General features: G+C 51.6%; 1 protein-coding gene across 1 annotated transcript; it reads left to right on the top strand.

Moving 5' to 3' along the window:
* The first annotated feature begins 842 nt into the window (after nt 1–842).
* On the top strand, nt 843–16,890 carry KIFC1 (kinesin family member C1). The gene is made up of 11 exons (XM_049764725.1): nt 843–972; nt 8,318–8,455; nt 8,663–8,747; nt 9,347–9,394; nt 9,504–9,554; nt 9,710–10,107; nt 10,779–11,552; nt 11,976–12,266; nt 12,356–12,429; nt 12,567–12,642; nt 16,821–16,890. The coding sequence occupies exons 1-11, from the start codon at nt 961–963 to the stop codon at nt 16,863–16,865; spliced, it is 1,992 nt and encodes a 663-aa protein (XP_049620682.1). The 5' UTR covers nt 843–960; the 3' UTR covers nt 16,866–16,890.
* The last annotated feature ends 625 nt before the right edge of the window (nt 16,891–17,515 follow it).

Raw genomic sequence — 17,515 nt, forward strand, 5'->3', positions numbered from 1 at the left:
TGCAGGCAGCAGGTAGAAGAGGGGATTCCTAGGTAAGAAATCTGGAGGGAACTGGGGTATGAGGGTCAAGGGCTCACAAGGCCTGCTATTTTCAGTCTGCTGCTGACTTGGGCAAATGGGTGAGACTCTGGCATGGACAAGCATTGAACAATCTGACTATTGATTGGCACCTTTGTCCAACACTAAGGCCTTGGGGGGGGATAAACTGACATCTTTACAAAACATGCCCTTCCTTCATTGCGAGCATCTGATGTCTCTTTCCATTAATGTGGCTATTCCCTAAAAGCTTGCAACAAAGCTTTCTCTTCAACAAAGTACGCCCAGCTCACTCCTACTTCCAAGGTCAGTTTGAATTAGGCCATGGGGGTGGGGGAGTCCCTCCAGGGTCAAACACAATCCCGTCGTCGCTGTCGCTGGGACTCAGACTTGCATTCTCCACTACAGCCCACTAGGGTGCGCTCGTCCAACCCTTCGCCGGGCAGGGCAGGATCCTCGTTTGCGCATGCGTAGTAGCTTCGCTTCCTCCTCCATCATCTCCGCCCCCCCCCCCAGCCGACGTCCGTGCGTCGCCGTCCAACCATTATTTTTGGGGGGGGGGGGGGCACAGCGGGCGGGGCCTGGGAGCCGAGCGGAAGTGCGGCGCGACCGAGCCAGGTAGGACGCTCAACTTCCGGAACGGAACTGTACTTTACCAGCCTTTCGGGGCGGGGCTTCGAGGGGCACAGGGCGCTGCGATTGGCTGGCGGCGGTGGCGGCGGGCGCTGATTGGCTGCTGCGCGGCGTTTGACGGCCGTTTGAATTCAAAAGTGGCGGCGGCGGTGCGGGGCGGGCTGGCGGCTGTTGGTGGCCCCGCGCTGTTTTGTGGGCGTCGCGTCTAGCTAGGACAGAGAACGCGGGGGGTCGCCGCGGAGCCCCGGCGCCCGCTTCGTGTTCCACCTGTGCGGGATCCGGAGCTCGGCCATGGAGCCGCACGTGAGTAGGGACCGGCGCGGGTCCCCGGGCCCGGAGATGCGGCCTACTGGGACGTGGATGCGTCCCGATCCCCGGGCGAGCCGTGGGTCCTGCCTTGCCTGCAAAGTTGGGGGGCCCTGCGCCTCCAGGGCCGGAGTGGAGAGGAAGGGAGCGATCCTCGGAGGTCGGAGGAGCAGCTAGGCCTGTCCTGTCCTTCGTTCCACCCTAGGGTTCCACAGTCCCTCCCACCTCCAGCCTGGCTTTGGTGCCCCCAAGTTTTGCAGAATTACAGCCCACCCCACCCCCGGGCTGTCTGGCTGGACCCTCCAGCCCTCCCCTACCCCGGATCGCATGGTGTATTGGAGTTTTTCGAGGATGAGCTCTGTCGGGGTCTGAGGGGGCCCCGAGACATAGGGGAAGCATCTCAGGGAAGGAAGAGCTTGCCTTTGCACACTGTCTAGGTTCCATCCCGTCGGTCCTGAAACAAGGAACAGTCCCAGGGTGTACCCCCCTCCAAAAGAAAGGAAATAGTGTGGAAGCCAAATACATTCTGTATTTTTTGCTTTTGCTTTTGCTTCAGGTGTCAAAAGGGAAGAATTCAGACTAAAGGGCCTTTTATTCTCTCTCCCTGGTTTTGCATATGGTGACGTACTTTCTTATTAGTGCTTTGCACCGCATAGCCAGACACCTACAAGCTCCAGCTGTTTACCGAGCACCTACTGTGTATGAGGGACAGTTGTCAATTCTTGAGATGAAGCAGTGAAAACAAATTCCTGTCTTCATGGAGATGCCATTCTATGGGGAAAGAGCCAGCGTATGGGCACATAAATGATAGAACTATTGAGTGATTGGGAGAAAGGAAAACTTTCTGAGCAGATTAAAAGAGGGGGTAGACTGGAGCAACAGTACAGTGGGTAGGGCACTTGTTTTGCACTCTTGCACCCAGGAGCCTCGATTCCCGGTATCCTATATGGTTCTCCAGTACCAATAGGAGTAATTCCAGAGTGGAAAGCCCAAGAGTAACCCCTGAGCATAGTCAGGTGTGGCCCAAGAAAAAAAAAAAAAGAGGGGTAGGAAAGGAGGCCATTTAGAATAGAATAATGGACTAGGACGTCTTTGGACCTTCCATCAAGAAGGAGAGTTGAGCAAAGACATAAAGAGTTGAGGAAGATAGGCAGGACACTGACATAAGGTATTGAAATAAGGATACTCTGGTAGAGGAATCCTTTGCACAAAGTCCCTAGTAAGTTCCTGGGTGAGGATAGGTAGAGTGGAAGAGGGAAGTTGTGGGAAAGGACGTCAGTTCTTGGAGAGGCTATTGTGTGGATTTCAGTTTTTACTCTTGACTAATAATAGGAGGAATCGCTAGAAATTGCTAAATGGTTTTAGCAAAGAGAGAAAAGATTTTGTGCTGTATTTTAAGTAGAAAATGGGTAGAGGTAGTGGGGACTTGGATCATATTCTGAATATATTCTTGGAGGTGTATTATGTAAAAGACTGAGCATTGGGATTTGGACTGAGCAGCTGAAAGATGAGGTGGTTCAACTGTGTAGAGAAAAACTACAAGAAGAGCATATTTGAAGGTGGTCAGATGTCAGGAAATCAGCATGGAGGTCTGATAAGTTATGCTGAAAAGGTAGTTCTGTCATAAAAGTTCATGAGTGACATCTGGGCTGACGATATAAATTTCGGAGTTTATATTTAGGGACCAGAGGGTGAAGAAACTTGCCTATGTGCAGCTTACCGTGGTTTAGTCCTGGCCCTGCATATGGTGCTTGAGGCACTACCAGGAGTGACCCCCAAAACAGTCAGGAGTAGTCCCTGAGTACTGTCCATTGTGCATTCCCCCTTTCCTTCTGCCTTCTCCTCCCTCTCCCCACCATTTAGGAGGGGGTGTTGGGCCACACCTGATGGTGCTCTGGTTATTCCTGGCTCTGAGCTCAAAAATCACTCCTGAAAGGCTCAGGGGACCCATATGGGATGCCGGTTATTGAACTTGATCGGCCACATGCAAGCAAAATGCCCGACCGCTGTGCTCTCGCTCTGGCTCCATATAGGTGATATTTAAGACTGGAGTCTACTGGAGAATCAAAAGACCACAGTTAAAGATTGGAGAGGTAGAGTGTTTGATTTGTGAAGTAGAGAAAAAAAATCAGGGGCCGGAGAGATAGCATGGAGGTAAGGCGTTTGCCTTTCATGCAGGAGGTCATCGGTTCGAATCCCGGCGTCCCATATGGTCCCTCGTGCCTGCCAGGAGCAATTTCTGAGCCTCGAGCCAGGAATAACCCCTGAGCACTGCCGGGTGTGACCCAAAAACCAAAAAAAAAAAAAAAAAAAAAAAAAATCAAAAGAGGAAAATCACTGGAAAAGCAAAAAAGAAAAAGTACTAAGGCAGATATTGGAGCGATTCCATTGTAACAAATGCTGCTGACTGCTTAGAAAGTCCCAAAGATAAAGAACTGACCTTGAGAATAATTTTGGTGGAATGGTTGACAGTGACCTCCTGACTGGGTTTAGGATAATGTTTAGAAACAGTGAATACTGTATAGATAATACTTCCATGAGTTTTTGTTCACTGAAGACAATAGCAAACTTTGTAATAGTTGTCAGGAAAAGTTGGGTCAGACTTTTTTTTTTTGCCTTCAGAGAAATAATAGCATCGGGCCTGAACAATAGGTAGGACGTTTGCCTTGCATGCTGCCGACCCATGACGGACCAGGTTCGATTGCTAGCGTCCCATCTGGTCCCTCAGCCTGCCAGGAGCAATTTCTGAGAGCACAGAGCCTGGAGTAACCCCTGAGCACTGCCATCTGTGACTCAAAAATAAACTAAGGAGGGGCCAGAGAGATAGCATGGAAGTAAGGCGTTTGCTATGCATGCAGAAGGTCAGTGGTTCGAATCCGGGCATCCCATATGGTACCCTGAGCCTGCCAGGAGTGATTTCTGAGCATAGAGCCAGGAGTAACCCCTGAGTGCAGCCGGGTGTGACTCAAAAACCAAACCAAACCAAAACAAAAAAAACAACTAAGGAAAGAAATAATAGCATGTATTTTATACTGATAGGTATGATCTAATAAGGAGCAGAAAATTGGTGGTATATGGGGCTGGAGGGATGTGCCTTGCATGTGCCTTTCTCTCTGGCCCCGGCACTTGCACTTGAGCCAGAATGCAAAAATGGTTTCCAGTATTTTAACCCATCTCCTTGGCCCTGGATACTTTAGGGGAGAGGGGTTGAGCCATTTCCAGCCATGTTCAGAGCTCACTCCTAGTTCTGCTCAGGGATCACTCTGTCAGTACAAGCAGGACCATATTCAGTGTCAAGGATCAAGCTGGGGTCAGCCACATGCGAGCTACTCCTACCTCAAAAGAAAAACAATATATTTATAGAAAATTTTGGATTTTATACAGAACATTCTGGGGTTAGAAAGATAATACAGTGGGTAGGACACTTGCCTTGCACACACCTGCCCTGGGTTGGATCCCTGACACCACATATGATCCCCTAAGTTTGTTTTTATGGTCAACACCTGCTGATGCTCAGGGCTTACTCCTGGTTCTACGCTTAGGGATCATCCTTCGTGATGTTTGGGGGACCAGATGGGGTGACAGGGATTATACCTGGGTCGGCCGTGTATCTTTAGCCCTCAACAGACACATTGTTAAGAACATGGCAGTTTGGTTCCCATGCCTGAGGATTGACAGCTCTGCGGTTAGATACATGCATACGCCTCACTCTATACCACCATTGTGTCCAGGGACCCTGCCCCCGGCCCTGTTACTTGCTGCCATTTCTCTCATTCTCTTTTCATTCCTATAATCTAGGGCCCAGGACTCACTCACCTTTGGTATCTTGTGTTTCTGTTTTGTGTCATTCTGTGTACTACAGATGAGTGGTTTGGCACTTGCCCACTTTTGGCTTATTTCACTTAATACTTATTTTACTTAGCATGATATTCTATTCAAGTTGCCACAGATTGTTTATGGTTGTTTATGTTTTCTTTTGTATGGATAGCTAAGTTCTTCTGCTGTTCTCTCCTCATTTCTTACAATTGCCTGTAAGTGTGTGTTAGTGGTACACTCAGCAGTGCTCAGGGGACTATGCAATGCCTGGGATCAGAGCCAGGGCTCTCAAAGGGAAAGTGCTCCATGCCCAAATGACAATAATTTTTTGCTTTTTGTTTCTTTGGTTTTGGTTTTGGTTTTTGGGTTACACCCATAGGCACTCAGGGTTTACTCCTGGCTCTGCTCTCAGAAATTGCTTGGGGGATCATAGTGGGATACCAGGGATCAAACCCAGGACATTCTGGGTCAGCCATTGTGCTCTCGCTCCAGCTCCCAATTTTTGCTTTTTTTTTGGGAGGAGGGGCACACCCAGTGATGCTCATGGCTGCTCTGCACTTGAAATCACTCCTGAGTGGAAAAAATAGCCAGCTATTCCTTTTGTCATTTTGGAGATGGCCTAAATTTCTCTATGTTGGCCTTCTGCAGTCCTCCCCCAAGCTAGCACCCACTTGGGCCATTCTAGTTTTACACATAAAATCTAGTTCCTTCTTTTCATTCTCCATGTCTGGTGTATTTTTCAGAAGGCCTCCTACATAGCCCTCTATCGACTAGATCAGCCCCTCTGGAAGGAGGGGCTAATATCTAATATCTTAGACAGCCTGTGAGTCAAATGAATTAGTGTCTCTTATTCCCTATGAATGGAAAGAAACTATAGACATATTGACTTAAGAAATCTGAGAAAGATGTTTAGTTTTGGCACTGCCAGGGATGCCAAGGCCAGAGCCTTCATATCCAAGGCAGTTTCTGTACCGCTGAGCCACATCCCTGACTGTAAATAGATCATTTTCTGTAGAGTTGAATTCTCTTGTGGTACCCTCATTTGGAAAAGCTGCCCTGGAGAGCAAGCTCTAGGGAATGAGGGTTTCCCCCAGAGCGGAGAACAGTGCCAGCAGACAGAAGTTGTCTCAGGAACCTCAGTGCTGAGCAGGTCCTTGTTGAATAGAGAGCGCTGCTCTTTCTCTGCCTGAGACCCTCCTCAGCTTCCGCTTCCTTTCACTCTTCACATTGCTCACAGTTTACTTGTTCAGATATGGTCATAGTCCCCTAATTAAAAGTCTTCAGGTTCCTTCTTACCTTGGGGAAGCCCCAACGAAAGTTGGGGCTTTTCCTCTGTCTCTGTCCTCCTCTTGCATGGTGTCTGTGCACTGCCCCTGTTCTCTGTTGACCCACCCGGCCACTTTGTGTTTCTGGTCTGCACACCTCCTAGTTTTCTGTCACTGATGCACTTCCCGGGCACAAGTATTGTGAGCCAGCTTCTTGTCAAGACTCAGCCTGAAAGGACCCTAAGTGTCTCTGCCAGTCTCCCTGTCTCTCCTGGACACCTGCCCTTCCCTGGAGCACCTTTCATTCGAGCAGCATTTCTGTTGTCCCAAAGAGCATCTTGATGATCACTTCCTGGCACCTAACAGGCCACTTAATAAGTACTGGGTGAATATAGACTGGAAGTCGACCTGGAGTTGGAAGGGGTGTGTCAGATGTTGATGTGAACACAATGCCTTTCTGATGGTGGCCTTGGAGTAGGGTAACCAGTGCCTCGGTTTGTGTAGGAAGGACTTGGTCTAAGCATTGGAAATTTTGTGTGCTAAGAACCCCTTCATCCACTCATCCTAGTAAACCCAAATTTGGTCATTCCAGGTAGGAAGACCGTGGGCTCTGTGTGAGGCTGGTCATGGAGCACACATTTCCCCCTCCCCCGCTCCCCCTGTCATTCTGTACTTGGGTAATCTCCAAGCCGAAAGGCGCTGGCTGGTCTTGCCCAGGCAAGTCTAGCTCTTCACTCTCCGCCATAGATTCGGGCTGATGATCTCGCCCAAGACCTGTCCTGCTTCTTGGTCTGGTTTGAAAGTGAATGGTCTGGGCTCACTCCCAGGCCTTCAGAACCAGTCTGTCTGCTTTCAACCCTACAGGTGCTTTTTTTTCCCCCCTACTTGCTGATGACCTTAGACAAGCCTTTTTACCTCTCAGGGCCTCTTCCCCTCATCTGCAAAATGATGCTAATAATAGTGCTTCTTCAGTGGGCTGCTGTGAGGATTCAGTAAGTTGATACAGAAAAGGCATTTTAAATAGTTTCTAGGCCGTGGGTGTGATTCAGGGGTAGAACTCTTGTTCCCCATCTGTGAAGCCTTGGGTTTGGAGAATAAAGGCTTCTAACATACGGTGTGTCTCTTCCCGCCCAGTCTTACCTGGCTTCTGCTTTCTCCCTTAGTGTTGGACATTCTCACTCAGGGGGCCAGAAAGATGGTACAGTGAATGAGGCACTTGCCTTGCATGAAATGAAGTTCAATCCCCCACATTCCATATGGTCCCCTAAGAACTGCCAGGATTAAACCCTGAGCATCACTGGGTGTGGCCCAAAAGTTTTTATCTTTGAAAAGTGTCTATTTCTCTCAGCTTGTATAAATATCCTCTTTTTTTTTTTGGTTTTTGGTTTTTGGGTTACATCCAGCAGCGCTCAGGGGTTACTCCTGGTCTATGCTCGGAAATCGCTCCTGGCAGGCTCAGGGGACCATATGGGATGCTGGGATTCGAACCACCAACCTTCCGCATGAAAGGCAAACTCCTTACCTCCATGCTATCTCTCCGGCCCCTGGGATCTTAAACTCAATATCCAATCCAGCCAGCTTTTCCCTTCAAGAAAACAGTTGGTTTGTTTGATTTTGATTTATATTCAGCTGAGGGCTAATTCATGGCTCTGCACTCAAGAATCACTCCTGGAAAACCTTATGTGTTGCTGGAGATCAGACTTGGTTTGGCCACATGCAAGGCAAGAGTCTATCTGGCCTGAATTTTTTCCCACTTCAGCATTAGAGCCTGTGTTCTTTCTGGCTGGAATGAAGCACAGGAAGTACTTGTTGTGGCTGCTGAAGCTGTATTGCAGGGGTCTCAAACTCAATTTATCTGGGGGCCACAGGATGCAAAGTCAGTAGCAAGCCTTGAACATTGGAGGGTGTGACCCAAACAACTAAAACAAAACAAAACAAAAGAGATTCCTCTAGGGCAGGGGCACAAAATGTTGTAGGGAGGGCCGCAAACGGCCTGCAGGCCACGAGTTTTAGACCCCTGCTGTATTGGTCATTAAGCTAGAGAACCCAAAAAGGAGGAATCCTTGGGACATCAGGACTCGGGGATGTTGTCTTTCTTTGCTGGTTTTGGGCTATACCTGAGCTGTGTCTAGGGGTCACTTCCAGCAGTGCAGGTCTGGAGATTGAACACAGGCTCCTTCCTGCCTAGCATTTGCTCTGGCCCTCTGAGGTCTCTCCTCGCCCACTTTGCTGTTGTCCTCAGAGCCTCTTTTTCTCAGCAGAGATCACCTTTGTTGGAAGTAAAGGGGAACGTAGACCCGAAGAGACCCCTGCTCAAGGCCAATTCTCGGCTGCCACTCTCAGGAAGCCGGCTTAAGAGGAAGCTAAACCAGATGGAGAATAACTTGGAGCCTCAGAAGGTGAGCTGGGTTTGGGAGGTGCGTGCGTGCGTGCGTGTGTGTGTGTGTGTGTGTGTGTGTGTGTGTGTGTGTGTGTGTGTGTGTGTGTGAGACAGACAGACAGACAGACAGACAGACAGACAGACAGACAGACAGACAGACAGACAAAAAAATACCGAACTAATTTGAAAGGTAATAACCACTGACCATGTCAATTTCTTTCTCCAGAAAAGGATTCGAGGCTTGGACACAGCTACCAAAGTGGCCACGTCCCGTCCCAAAGCACCCGTCTTCTCAGTGCCCCAGACACAAGGTGGGCTTCTGGTGCAAGCGAGCCCCAGGGTACAGGAGTCCAGGACACTTCCCCTCACTTTTTGCCCCCTCACTTTTTGCTTTGCTTATCTTTAATGTTAGCTGGGTTTGAGTAGTTCCTATGTTGTACTAGGTTCAAAATTTTGAAGATACAAGTTTTGCTACAGTGAAATGTATCCCTTACTGTTCCCTAGTGGGGTACAGCCCTCTTCTGTGGGGACATCTGTGTCCTTGCAGGAACAATCTGTGGATATGCTGACACAAGGATGCTTTTTCCCCATATTTTGACTCAAACAGCACTACCCTCTACAAACATTGCTGCCCCACCTGCCTTTTGTACTGGTCTTGCTCCAGTTTGTGTCTTGGCTTGTTGAGAAATGTTGTGAACCGAAAAGTAGTTTTAGATAGGGCCTAATCCTTAAAGGAAACCTCTATGGGGCTGGGGATGTGCTGCTCAGGAAAGCACAGGCCTGGGCTCTGTAAGGAGCCTACCTTGGCCAGAGTCTCAGCACCATCACCCTCCTGCTCTCACCCCACTGCCCAGCCAGCAGAGGGTATCCGTGGGAGAGTGATTTTCTGCTCTTCTCTTTCCTCTCCCAGCAGCTCCTAAGGTCCCAAAGAAGATGACTGGACCCCGGTGTTCCACAGGTAATTTGCTCTTAGGAACTGGCACTAAGCATGGGTTCGGGGTGTGGGAAAATGAGGGCGCTGGCAGCACCCCAGTGGTATCCTTTAAGTTTGTGCTCTGGTTGTCTAGTGTTAAAGACTCAGAAGCCGGGTCCTGCTGATCCTGCCCAGAAGCCCAGCAGTAGGTGACAAATGTAACCCTGGGGTGCGAGGCTGGGATGGGGTGAGGAGGTGGTGAGTACCCTGGAGCCAACCCTTGTTCTCGCTCTTCTCAGAGAGAGGGGAGAGTGAGCCCCCCACTTGCCGACCTTTGTCCTCTCTGTGCCCATCCTTTAGCTACCGCCCCTCCTGCAGCAGGAGGGAAGAGACCCGGCAAGCGTCCGGCCTGGGACTTAAAGGGCCAGCTATGCGACCTCAATGCAGAGATGAAGGGCTGCCGAGAAAAGATGAAGGCCTTGAACCAGGAGAACCAGCAGCTCCGGGAGCAGCTCAGGGATGCTCAGCAGCAGGCCACAGCCCTGGGTACGGAGCGCAGCAGCCGAGAAGAGGAGTTGGCCCAGGTGCGAGCCCAGGCAGAACAGGGCCAGCAGGAGCTGGGGGTCCTGAAGGCTCGAGTCCTGGAGCTGGAAGAGTGTCTGGGCACGCAGGAGCGCCTGGTGCAGGAGCTGCAGAAGGAACAGCGGTGCTTGCAGGAGGAGCGGAGCACACTGGCCGCTCGGCTGGACGAGCAGGAGGTGAGAGGCACAGCCCTGGGGTTTTCACCTCCCCTTGGGTCCCACTCCCCTTCTCCGGTCCCGCCCACTGGAACCCTCACACCTGCCCATCCTTACTCTCATCACTCCCTCCTGGATCTCTGTTACCCGTCTCTTCCTCCCACCTCACTTTTCTGATCAAAATTCCAGGTAGCTCAAGAGTTAGAGCCAGGCTCTGAGTTTGAGCCCCCCAGGGCCCTCCCAGCAGTCTGGGTGTCGACTCCCCAGTCCCCCATGGGGAAAAAAATCCCCTGGTGCATTCTTCGTACCCTCAGGCTCCTTGGATTCCTTGCTGAGCACCAATTAGGAGAAATTACAGTATCAGCACCAATTATGTGGAATTACAATATCTCAAATGACTCGCTTCTCACTTAGGGGCATTCTGCATATACTTAACAGGGAACCAACTTTCTCTCCCACTCTCCTTCCCTTGCGTTACTTCCTATCCTTTGGGAAGTCAACCTAGGTATCCCCTTCCTCATGCCCTTCTAGATAATCCCCAAGTCCTGGGGCCTGACCCCACAATGCCTCTTCTCATTGAGCTCCTTGGAGGCAGGGCCTATCCCACCCCCACACCCTTTATCCTTATCCTCACATCCAACTTCTCCTTTACCATCGCTTGTCTTGTTCTTGTTCATCTCTGTTCCGGGCAGAGGAAGCTGCAGGCATCTGAAGCAGCCCTGTTGGGCAGCCAGGCGGAGGTGACATCTCTGCGGCAGGAGACTGCAGCCCAGGCGGCTTTGCTGACCGAGCGGGGGAACCGGCTCCATGCACTCGAGATGGAGCGCCGGCGGCTACACAACCAGCTGCTGGAGCTCAAAGGCAACATCCGCGTGTTCTGCCGGGTCCGGCCGGTCCTGCCAGGGGAGCTCACCCCACTCCCTGGCTTCCTCCAGTTCCCCTCTGGTGGGCCCTCCGATACCCCCACTCGCGTGAGCCTCTCCCGGGCGGATGAACGGCGTTCAACCCTGAGTGGGGTGCCGGCCCCCATTGCCCGCCATGACTTCTCCTTCGACCGGGTGTTCCCGCCTGGCAGTGGGCAGGATGAAGTGTTTGAGGAGATCGCTATGCTTGTCCAGTCGGCCCTGGACGGCTACCCCGTGTGCATCTTCGCCTATGGCCAGACGGGCAGCGGCAAGACCTTCACGATGGAGGGGGGCCCTGGGGGAGACCCCCAGGTGGAGGGGCTGATCCCTCGGGCCATGCGGCACCTCTTCTCTGTGGCCCAGGAGATGGGTGGCCAGGGCTGGACCTATAGGTTTGTGGCAAGCTATGTGGAGATCTACAATGAGACTGTCCGAGACCTGCTGGCCACCGGCTGCCGGAAGGGCCAGGCAGGCGAGTGCGAGATCCGCCGGACAGGGCCGGGGAGTGAGGAGCTCATGGTCACCAACGCCCGCTATGTCCCAGTCTCCTGTGAGAGAGAGGTTAGGCCCCTGGGGGTGCTGGGTGGGCAGCAGGGAGCTTGGAGAGGAAGGAGAGAGAGAGTGCGTTGTGGGGACGGGGCTACAGCCAGTTGTGGCTATCGGGGTGCCAGGTAGATTTGTCTAAGGGAAGCAGAGTAGACAGGAGGGGATCCATCGAAGAGGGTTCTCTCACTCCGTGGCCTCAGGTGGCCTCAGCTTACTGGTCATGTCCCTACTGGGCTTTGCTTGTTCTCTGCCTTACTTGAGGCTCCCTCTCTGAAAACTTCACTCCACCCTATTGCGCCTTGTTTTTATGCTTTATTCTTTAGTCTGAGCAGTTTCCTTAATTTGGTTTCTGGACTGGCTAGTGAAGCAGGTGCCCAGGGCTGACTCACAGAGCATTCTGACGACCTCCTTTTGTCCCTGGCTGCTCCCCACCCCCAGGTGGAGGCCCTGATCCAGCTGGCCCGCCAGAACCGGGCCGTGGCCCGCACAGCCCAGAACGAGCGGTCCTCCCGCAGCCACAGTGTGTTCCAGCTACAGATCACTGGGGAGCATGCTGCACGTGGCCTCCAGTGTGGTGCCCCCCTTAGCCTTGTGGACCTGGCGGGGAGCGAGCGGCTAGATCCGGCCATATCCCTGGGCCCTGGGGAGCGGGAGCGCCTTCGGGAGACTCAGGCCATTAACAGCAGCCTGTCCACACTGGGGCTGGTCATCATGGCCTTGAGCAACAAGGTAAGAATGGAAGGAGAGGCCCGGCCAGCCAGATGGAATCCACTCCTGTTCTAATCATCTACCCTCCCTCTCCCCCCTAAACCCTCTAGGAGTCCCACGTGCCTTACCGGAACAGCAAGCTCACCTACCTGCTGCAAAATTCTCTGGGCGGTAGTGCTAAGATGTGGGTACAAGGGAAGGGGTCTGGTGGAATCCATGATGTTGGGGTCAAAAGCGGGAAAGGGAGAATGGTGAAGACATGGTCTTGGCTCTGTTTTAGATGCTGATGTTGGGGTTTGGCCCCTTTTCTCCTCTCCATAGGCTCATGTTTGTGAACATTTCTCCGCTAGAGGAGAACTTCTCAGAATCCCTCAACTCTCTGCGCTTTGCTTCCAAGGTATGTGTACCACTAAGCCCAAACCATTAGCCCAGCCCCTGAGATTTGGGGTTCTCTGCCTTTTGGGATGGTGCCATAGTCATCCAGAGAGGAATTGTAACTGTCAGGTACTTGGGTTTCATTTTTAACTTTTTTTTTAGTAGGGATGCTCTTTTTTTGGTGGGGAGGGCCAAACCCATTGACACTCAGGGGTTACTCCTGGCTATGTGCTCAGAAATCGCTCTTAGCTTGGGGGGACCATATGGGACATCGGGGGATCGAACCGTAGTTTGTCCTAGGCTAGCTCTTTAAAGGCAGACGCCTTACCTCTAGCGCCACCGTGCCTGGCCCCGCCATTGGAGGCTTTTAAGGGGCCAGAGATATAGTACAATGGGTAGGGTGCTTGCCTTGCATGCTCCTGACCTGAATTTAATTTCCAGCACCCCAGATAGCTCCCCAAGCATCAGCAGTAGTTCCTGAGTGCAGAGCCAGGAGTAACTCATGAACATTGCCATGGTGTGGCCCCAAAACAAACAAAGTAGTTAATACAGTGGTGGGGTGATAAAAAAATACTAAAGTAGGTGGTTAAAATATATAGAAAATTACACACAGGGCTGGAGTGACAGGAGAAGCTGGTAAGATATTTGCCTTATACCTAGCTGACCCAGGCTCCATCCCTGGCACCCTGCAGAGCTCAGAGTGTTTCTTGAGCTCAGACCCAGGATTAAGCCTGAGTACCTCTGGGTATGGCCCAGAACCCAAAAGGAAAGTAAAACTATACATAACATGATGTTTATCTTTACTTCTATCTTGACCCCTCCCCCCAAGAATAATTTTTATTATAATTTTATCCTTCCACTGTTTTCTTTTTTTTTCTCTTTTTCAAATACAAGCCATATGTAGGTACTTGCTGCCTCCCAAGAGGAAAGACCTCTCCCTCCTTTCCTATGTGTTAATGTTCTGCTCAGCCCTACAGTCACTGGCTCAGGAAGGAACTCAGAGCCAGAAGTCTGGCAAGGGGAGGCCCTGGGTTTGACTGCTAGTAGTGCGGGGTCCTCCAAGCTCTGTTGAGGGACTCTAGTAGCCCTCAACCCTGCTGGGCCAGAAGAACAGCTCTGGGCTGAGGCTAACCTGGAGTGGCCCCGGGGACCCTGAGCACTGCCTGAGAGACACTGCTGTCTCACTCCCCAGAAAGAAAACTCCCAGAACCTTCTCACTATAATATGGAAACCTCCTGTTATTTTACATCCTCCTTGGATGCTGTTGTTCACATGTACCAAAATTTATCCACCAGTTCCCTCTGCTGGACACTTTGTTTGTTTCCACCCTTGCTGTTAGAAACCAGGGTGTTGACTAATCTTTGTACATAAACCATTTGGGATTGGTTTAATTACTACATCTAACTCTATAAGGAGAGATTTCTTGAAATGGAATTACTGGATCAAAGGAGACCTAAAGATTTTTCAGACTTTTTAAAATATTGTCTATTTAGGTTATAGACTCCAGAGGGTCTACTGTGATGATGGCCATCAATTATTTTGGACACCTGTGCTTTCTCTATTAAGGATAAATAAGAAAGATTTGGGGCCGGGAAGGTGGCGCTAGAGGTAAGGTGTCTGCCTTACAAGCGCTACCAAGGAACGGACCGCGGTTCGATCCCCCGGCGTCCCATATGGTCCCCCCAAGCCAGGGGCGATTTCTGAGCGCATAGCCAGGAGTAACCCCTGAGCGTCAAACAGGTGTGGCCCAAAAACCAAAAAAAAAAAAAAAAAAAAAAAAAAAAAAAAAAATAAGAAAGATTTTACCCCCCTCCTTTTTCCCCTCCCTCTCACTCTTCTCTCCCATCCTCTATTTTTTTTTGTTTGTTTTTTTGGGCCACACCCATTAGACGCTCAGGGGTTACTCCTGGCTATGCGCTCAGAAATCGCCCCTGGCTTGAGGGGACCATATGGGACTCCGGGGGATCAAACTAGGCTAGTGCTCCCAAGGCAGACACCTTACCTCTAGCGCCACCTCTCTGGCCCTCTCTCCCATCTTCTTTTTTTTTTTTTTTTTTTTTTTTTTTGGTTTTTGGGCCACACCCGGCGGTGCTCAGTGGCTACTCCTGGCTGTCTGCTCAGAAATAGCTCCTGGCAGGCACGGGGGACCATATGGGACACCGGGATTCGAACCAACCACCTTTGGTCCTGGATCGGCTGCTTGCAAGGCAAACGCCGCTGTGCTATCTCTCCGGGCCCATTCTCCCATCTTCTATGCCTGGCTCGATACTCACATGGGGAAAGCCACATTGTGCTTAAGGGACTATGCATTAGAGAGCTGGAACCCTGGACCTCTGCAGGCTTTGGCATGCACCCCAGCCCTCTGAGCCATCGCCCTGGCTCCCTCAGAACATTTTGTCTGTTTTATAGGAAATCCCTCCACCTCATAATTGGTCCTTTTTCAAAGGTTATAGCCCTATGATGATTCTGGCTTTATTCCAGTCTCTTAACAAATGTCCCCCCAATCACTATTGGAAGCTACATGGAGGAGGTGTGCTAGCCACCTTAGCGCTGTTCTGGTTTTGTTTTATTTTTTATTTGGGCCACACCGGTGGTGCTCAGGCATTACTCCTGATTCTGCATTCAGAAATTACTCCTGGCAGGCTCTGGGGACCATGTAGGAAGCTAGAGGTCAAATCCAGGTCGGCCGCATGCAAGGCCAATGCCCTACCTCTGTGCTATTGCTCTGGCCCTTGGTCTTCTGTTTTGATTAGAATTTCTCTTGAGACCTCGCAAGTTCATTTAAAAGTCATAGCAGCATCACTAACAACAAGATGAACTCTGACAGGTTCTAGTACCCAGTTTAGCAAAGTAGAATAAATATAAGGTGCCCATTTTGTTTGGTTGAAATATCTTTTGATTTTCTCTTAGCATTTTTGTTATCTGGTCTTGGTCAGTTTTGAATTTATTTTAAATTTGGCAGGAAAATTTAGATAATGCATTAGCATTATAATTCCTATTGCATCATATTAGGAAGCATGTAGTAGTTACTTATTTTTTTTTTTTTTTTTTTGGTTTTTGGGCCACACCCAGTTATGCTCAGGGGTTACTCCTGGCTATGCGCTCAGAAGTCGCTCCTGGCTTGGGGGACCATATGGGACGCCGGGGGGATCGAACCTCGGTCCGTCCTAGGCTAGCGCAGGCAAGGCAGGCACCTTACCTCTAGTGCCACCACCCGGCCCCAGTAGTTACTTATTATGTGAAGTAAAACACTTGTATTTTGGAAGTATGAGAAAGGACTAGATGCCACTAAGTAAAAGAAAAGAATGATATGCCCCAAAGTGGGATGTGGGAATGATATGCCCCAAAGTGGGATGTGGGCAATTGCCGAGTGAAATGCTGGTACTTAATATTTTAATTGCTCCACATGGTGGGAGGAATGGGGTGAAGTTGGAGCCATAATGATGGTATTACTGTACCTTCAAGGGTTGCTCCTAGAAGTGCTTAGGGGACAAGGTGGTGCTTGGGATCACGGATGAGGGTGATCATGGTTTGTTGTTTTTGGTGGGGGACTCACACCTGTTGGTGCTCAGAACTTATTCCTGGCTCTGAGCTAAGGGATCATTCCTGGTAGGCTTAAGGGGATCGTATGGTATGCCAGGGACCGAAGGTGGGTTGGCTATATGCAAGGCAAATGCTGTACCTGCTGTACTGTCACCTAGTGAAATAGCCCCTCCTTGCTGCATTCTTATTCTTTTGAGTTCTCTTATCCTAGCAACTTTCAAAGTTCATTTTGACCTCTGCGAGTGTTTTGTCTGATCACTCGTCAGTGTTCCAATGGCACGGTCTTTGACTATTGGGATCCCCTTCAAGTTGGCTCCTATCCTGAGCCGGTAGTCTTCGTTCTGGATGGGGCTGGACCCATTCATCTTCCAGGGCGCCTTGGCTGTTCTCCATGTGGCGCATTAGGTGGCGAGGCTTTGCCGAAAATGGAGCCGCCTCTGCTCCTGGGTGGGGCGTGCTTCCTTCCCCACAGATTCCAGGCGCGAGAACTCGCTGTAACTGAAACCACCCCGAATCCAGCCCTTGTCTCAGTGCTCTCGGAGCAGCACCCCTAAGACGGGGAGGCCGTTTAAGGGAAACGTGGCTTTGCAGCATGGGGTAGGCACGCGAGCACGCCTTTGCTTGCTCCGCAACCTGTGTTCGCCCTTCTGCCCGCAGGTGAACCAGTGCGTTATTGGGACTGCCCAGGCCAACAAGAAATGAAGCCGGATCTGGATCCCGAGTGTGGGGGACAGAGGGGGGTGCTTTGGGGGGTAGGGTGTTGTCTATGACCTATGAAATGAATAAAGATCGTATCAGTAACTGCCTCCCAAGGGAGATGCTTTCCCTTCGACTTTGCCAAGATGGGGGCTGGAGCTCGATTTGGGGAGCGGGAGCAGGGAGAGGGCTTGCTCGCGCTCTCCCCCACCTCAAGTGCAAGCCTAGGGCGACCTCCCCGACGGGCCCGCGCATCGCTGGGGGGTGCCTGCGACCTCGTGGCCGCCCTAGGGCCGCCCCAGCCCCAGCCCCAGCCCCGGGCGATGGAGGCACCTCGGGTTGGGGTTTGCAGATGGGGCAGAGCCACGAGGGCCGGCCGAAGGCTTCCTGCCCTCCCTCCGTCCCTCCCGCCCTTTCGCGGCCTTCCCTTTCGAACCGCCGGACCCGGCGCCGCCCGCCGCCCATTGGCCAGTCCGGGGGCGGCCCCGCCCCGCCCCGTCCCGCTGCGGGCCGCCCTTGGCGGCCGGGCGCCCTTCCCCAGGCGCGGGCCGCGAACTCCCGCGCGCCGGGCGCCCTCCCCGGGCCGGAGGGGCGGGGCTCTCCGCCCAGGTGCGGCGCGGCGGGGGAGAGGGAGGGAGGGCAAGTGGCGCGTGCGC

This window comes from Suncus etruscus, chromosome 18, assembly GCF_024139225.1.
Source record: "Suncus etruscus isolate mSunEtr1 chromosome 18, mSunEtr1.pri.cur, whole genome shotgun sequence".
NCBI lineage: Eukaryota > Metazoa > Chordata > Mammalia > Eulipotyphla > Soricidae > Suncus > Suncus etruscus.